Source organism: Nuphar pumila, chromosome 4 (genome assembly GCF_984573655.1).
Source record: "Nuphar pumila chromosome 4, dmNupPumi1.hap1.1, whole genome shotgun sequence".
Lineage (NCBI taxonomy): Eukaryota > Viridiplantae > Streptophyta > Magnoliopsida > Nymphaeales > Nymphaeaceae > Nuphar > Nuphar pumila.
Window position 1 is genome coordinate 28,047,492 of NC_143252.1, and position 6,185 is coordinate 28,053,676.

The window sequence follows — 6,185 nt, forward strand, 5'->3', positions numbered from 1 at the left end:
CTTGCTGCCCTGGAATGCATAATCAACTTCTAGTTTTTATTCTCTTGGATAACTTTGCAATTCCTTTTTCTTGATGGTGCAGTTTCATAGACATATTCTTGCAATTTCTTTTTCTTGAAAACAATATAAGAATTCTCTTTTGAATTTCCCTTTGAATTTTACAGGAACCTGTTCTTCCAGGCTGTTTTTTGCGAGCTAAAGCTATAGGACTCATGCCTATGATTGATCAGGTGCTATGTGGGGACTGCTTGATCTATCTTCCTGTTCTCTTTATCTCTTTGTTGGAGGCGGTCCTCATGGATTAAGTGTTTTGTGATATAGGGAGAAAAAGATGATAAAATCATTGCAGTTTGTGCTGATGATCCCGAATACCGGCACTATACAGACATCAAGGAGCTACCTCCTCACCGCTTAGCTGAAATCAGACGCTTTTTCGAAGACTGTATCCTTTATTATTTGTCAAATTGCATATGAATGCCAATAACATCATCATTCTCATGTTTTTACCACATTACTATGACATGGCAAGAGCACTGGTTCATTCATTTAAATCTCCAAGGGAAGTGTAACTTCAGATAATGTTTTGGAGCTGTTCTCTCTCTCTCTCTCTCTCTCTCTCTCTCTCTCTCTGTGACATGAATTTTTTTTTCCTTTGATCAAATTTAAAATCAGACAAGAAGAATGAAAACAAAGAAGTTGCAGTGAATGATTTCCTGCCAGCCTCTTCTGCCTTTGAAGCCATTCAACACTCAATGTAAGGCTGCTTTCCACTTTTATAATGTTACCTTACTTTTTGTACTTTGTTTGGTTGTATGCATATCTGATAACTGCTTTAAAGACCTTGGTAGATACTGTGGTGATGTTGCCTGTTTCTAGATCCATCATTGTCCATACCAGAGTTACCTGAAGCTTCTTAGATAGGTGGGAAGCCCGCTTCCCCGAAACTCGTTTCGGAAGTGCGATACTTCTCGCTTCCGAAACTTGATGGGAATCTCGATTCTCCCACACTTCTCCTATTCTTTTCACACGCATCATCTATTTTTCTTATATGTTTTCTCACTCTACTTTTCATGTTTTTGTGTTTCCTCTCATGCTTCTCACTTTCTCTAAATTGGCAATCATCATTTTTAGATTTTGTTAAAAAATTAATTCTTACACTAAAAAATCATGAAATTTAAGAATGATCACTTTTATTTTAGTTTTTATTTATGTTGCATTTTGATTCCCATTCAATTCTTATATTGCTTTTTTATTCCTTGCTTCCCGCTTCTTGTACATTTTAAAATGCATTGTTTCTCTCTTTCGGTTCCCGTATCGTTTTCCGCTTCCGCTTCCGCTTCCTAGTCTGGCAACCTTGGTCCATACACATTGGCCACAAGCTTGATGCATTCAAGTAGCCTACACTTGAGTTGGGTTGCACCCTGTAACCATCCCCTCGTGTCTTCTATCCAGAAGAAAATTGCATAAATATGGCATTGTGTAGTTTTTATGGAGGGAAAAATGCATTTATACCGTTTCTTCAGAGATGGATGGATCATATAATAAACGGTCAATGTTTCTTTCCTGAGAAGCAGCACTGTCTCAAAGAAAAAGATCACCTGGAGAAATGTATTTGATCGTCATATTGTTGTATCAAATGATCTATTTTGGTCATTCAGATTATATGTTCTATTCAGGAGATGTGGTAAAAAACCAAGCCATGCTCAAATTGGCTGGTACATTTCCCTGGTTGGTCACCCTTGTGTGTGATGCCAGGCAAGGTCATCTTTACATAAGCTTCTGGGGGTTTAACAGTTTAAGCAAAAAAAACATCCACTATCTTTGTATTTACAACCATGGGTGCTATGTATCGTTGAGGATGCCGGCAATGTTATTATTTGTATACCTATGAGATGCCTGATAACTGCTCCAAGATGTTGATGCTCATCATCTTTTAGTGACTGATCTAGGCTTTGTTGTGCAGGGATCTCTATGCGACATACATTGTAGAGAATCTAAGGAGGTAGATGGCTGCTCTTTCAAGCATGGATCTTGAGGGAGGATATATAAATTATTATAGTTGGATTTTGATAAAGATGATATTTGTAGGGGTATATGTTGAATTCTCGTATCCATACTGTGTTTTCTAATATGTGACTTGAACTCATGGATTCAATTGAAAGTCAACCACAGCCAATTCCTGATCAATTTGGTTTTCCTTAGAGGATTGTTTCATGCCCTTTCCTATGAAAGATGCTCTCTTTCCTAGGAAACAGGGCCTCTTTCCTACAAAGTGTGAAACAAACATGTCTCTGAGAAATATATGATGGGACCTTGTAATAAATGCAAAAAAATGGATTTCCTGTCAAAATGGGTTCATTCCTTTCCCTTGGGGAAGCATTTTCCCTTCAAAGTGGCTCTTTCAAGGGAAAGAGGCTTCCCTTGAGTGGGAGTATAAAAAACTGCCCCTAAATCAGATATTGGAGTTGCTTTTTACCATGCTCAGACTTTGTATGCGAATCAGGTCTTCCCCACCTTGACGGTATTACTCTCAACAAGGGTCCCTGATGCCGTTCATCTTCTAGATAGATAAATAGCGCCCAATCATCATGTTGGACTGCTTATGTTTCAGAACTTTCAGAGCCGTTGATGCTCTAGGTGAACGGCGTCTATAACCCCAAAACTGGACGGCTGAGATCAAGGGCCTCAGCTCTCCCATGGCAGCCCACAGAGTCAGAATGTGAAAGTAACAGGCTGCATTCCCCATTCCGCATTGTGTCTTTGTTCTCTCCAATTTCATGACATGTTCTTCCTCCACTGTGGTTGCTTCCAAGGGTAAGGCCTGTTCTCAAAGACTTTTCATATATGAGAAAAGCTACATTGGCATCTCTTTTTACAAGAAGGCATTCTCTTCTATGGGAAAGAAAACAAATTGGGCATTACTGGAGGATTTGGGGAGATCCCATGAAAAGACATTCTCTTCCACGAGAAAGGAAAAAAGATGGGATTGAGATGTTTTTGGTATATGTTGACAATAATTCCATAATTTTTACAAAAATTAAATATGGCACTTAAATCATGATATGCGGAAAATATTGTGATTCTGTCATTAAAATGTACATACATGGCATGTAAAATGGTATTCTTGAAAATTCTCAAAAAATTTAATTTCATTTTACTTTTGCCGTAAAGTTTTTTTAACACATTTATTTGATATAGTAAATTTGTTTTATCTTAGACCAAATTTCTCGTATAAAAATGCAAATACTTAAAAATTCTTTATAAATGCATGCCCAATAAACGGCCATTTTTCTACATTTCTCACCATAATTTCTTTTTCCTTTTTCTTCAGAACTTTAAAAAGCAGTTAGGGGTGGGAAACGGTTGGCGTGGTTTGGGATATGCATATGCAGCCTTAAGCCCGATCCGAGCATTGAACTAGATTTGGGGATTGAGATTTAGGTAAAAAAAAATCAATAGGCTTGAACTGACTCATTCCGAACCCATTTGGAAGGTATATGTACATATCTTGGTGCTTGTGTCTTGGCCGGTGGACCCAAACCTAGCATGAACATGTTAAAAGCTGGCTGGGCCAGGCATTCTCGACGGCCTGCTCTAACGGGCCCTACCTAAGATTAAAACATGTCCAGATAACAAGCAGTCAGGTCTAGGTTTGTCAATGAATTTGATTTTATATGATATCCGACCGTATCCGATTCTGTTTAATCCGATTATAATAGGATGTAGATATGGTTTTGATTTTTTGCTACCGAATTCAGCAAGTATCTGAAATTAACGGATATTGGAATCTGTTTGCTTGTAAATTAGCAGATTTGGTATGGGCTTTTAACCATACAAATCCGAATGTGAATCCAAATCGGTTTAGCCAACATCTTATTAGTCAAATATGGTATTTGCGAACATCAATTATGAATCCAAACCGTTTACATTCCTAGTCAGGTCAAAGAGACGAAAGCAAAACCCAACCCATATGATGCAAAAATTGTTTAAAAAATAGAAGTTTACTTAAAACACAAACATGATAGTCTGGCCAGTTGGGTCAGGTTGGACACCAGCAATAAATCATAGCTAAAGCCCAACCCATATGTTTCATTTGTTTTTTATTTTATAACTAGGAGAAATCACCATTATGGTTGGGATATCCTGTTATGGGCCTAGATGTACCACATTGACCGTGGCCCTGTTTTGTTGTTAATTGTGTAAAATTCCTTGAGTACTCTCCCATCCACAGGGAAAGTTTTATGCTGGCTTAACCTTGCGGTAAGAGATGCATGCACCGATATAGAACCCACAACATCCTTCAACTTGAATGTCTTAAACAGACCTACCTTTTCAAGTGGGGGAGGAGTCCTTGTGAGCTAAGCCAGCTCATATGTTACTCATGTTAGGTTCAGATTGAAATAAAGTAATATTGGTGACAGAATTTTTATCCCCTACATCAAGATATTTTGTTGGGTAATTGTCTCAAAATTATAGGGACCTAATCTTAGTTGGCTTAAGATGATTTTGACTGACTTTAACCTAGTCCACTTTAACTATTTGGCCTCGTCAAAACCTATTCAACTCAACACCCTTTAATGATCATAATATTTCCTCATAGTGTTTGACCTTACAGTTGACCATGGGCTACTCCATTTGGTAGACTTTTTTAATCTTTTCAAGGTATTTTTGGACCTTATAACTGACCTTTTGGTTCATTAGCTGTACCTAACCCATTTATTCTCTTTCACTAGCTGATGAGCTGACTACTTATTATCGTTGTAATTTTATTACTAGTTGTGGAAGATTTATTTATAGTCGTTGGGCTTGGGCTTATATAAACTCATGCCCCCTATCATTCTCATCATCTCTCGCTAGCCTCCAGCTATCTCCCTTGAGCTCCCTGCTCTCCTGCGCTCTCAGAAAAAATAAATTTAAGGTTTGCAAAAGTATCTCATTCTCACTGAAAATGCATGCATAGTTATAAAATCATAACATATTCATTTAAACAATAAAAATCTCATGATATTTAAAAGATGATTTTAGAGGTAAAATATTGAAGTTTCACTAAATTTTTCATAAATATCATGATATTTGTCACTATGAGCCTCTTTCTGTCCCCAGAGGTCGGCAGTAGTGGGATTCTTGTAAGTTGGTCAAGGGATAAATAGTGCGGCAAGGCAACAGTGACAGTGGGGATGGTAAACAAACTGAGCACCTCCTGACTCAGTTCAGTTCGGCTTGTCACGAACTCATTCATGGTTGGTTCATATAGTTGGCGATCTGAGCTACAAGCATCTCGTTTAGCTTAAACAAGTTGAGCCCGAACACCTTGTGTTTGGCTGGGGAGAGCTTATATATATATATATATATATATATATATATATATATATATATATATATATATATATATATATATATATATATATATATATATATATATATATATATATATATATATATATATATATATATATATAACATGGAATGTTTTTACACGAGCTGAGCTCAATCTTGGCTTGGCTAAACATGAACATGAGCTGAGCGACATGCTCAATCCACTGGTAAACGAAACGACCAACATGCTCTGTTCGTTCGTTCGGCTTGTCTACCAGCTCTACTTAGCAAGAGATAAGATCAGGTTAGGGGCACCTTGGATCTCATTCATTTTCAAGATAAACGGCATCCATCGGAAGCACAGTAATGGCTATTTTAAACCCTTCAAACGCCACTCATCAAAACCATTGTACCATTGAAAAAACAATATGCGACACATCTACAGCAATGTTGTCAGTATCAGCCTGTACTATATCAGCAGAAAATCAATACAATACTAACCTGAATCGGTTATTTTTTGATAAATGTACAAAATATTAAATTATTTTTTTAATATTATTTAAATGGTTTTAACATGTGTCACATTCTGATTGACATGAAATATTTTTAGTTATTTTTTACACTTGAGAATCAGTATTGGCCAAACGATTCAGGGCTGATACCGATAATGACAACATTGCATGTAGGGGTGTCAACGGGTCGGGTTTGGTTTGAACCCAGGTGAAACCAGACATAGACCAGATTTTTGGGTATGGTATCGGGTCCAAACCTGGGTTTAATCAGGTCTACACTACAAGAAAACTGTTAATTAGCGACGGAAATTAGCGACGGATTTTTCCCGTCGCTACTTAGCGACAGATTAGCTAGAG

General features: G+C 37.3%; 1 protein-coding gene across 1 annotated transcript in view; it reads left to right on the forward strand.

Annotated features, from left to right (window-relative positions):
- The window catches only part of LOC149839743 (soluble inorganic pyrophosphatase 4-like), a 34,374-nt gene extending 32,187 nt beyond the window's left edge, over positions 1-2,187 (forward strand). Inside the window, exons 6-9 of the mRNA XM_090002790.1 lie at positions 165-230; positions 322-442; positions 673-754; positions 1,964-2,187. Coding sequence (XP_089858916.1) covers positions 165-230; positions 322-442; positions 673-754; positions 1,964-2,006 — 312 coding nt within the window. The 3' untranslated portion in view covers positions 2,007-2,187. The remainder of the gene's footprint in view (positions 1-164; positions 231-321; positions 443-672; positions 755-1,963) is intronic.
- The last annotated feature ends 3,998 nt before the right edge of the window (positions 2,188-6,185 follow it).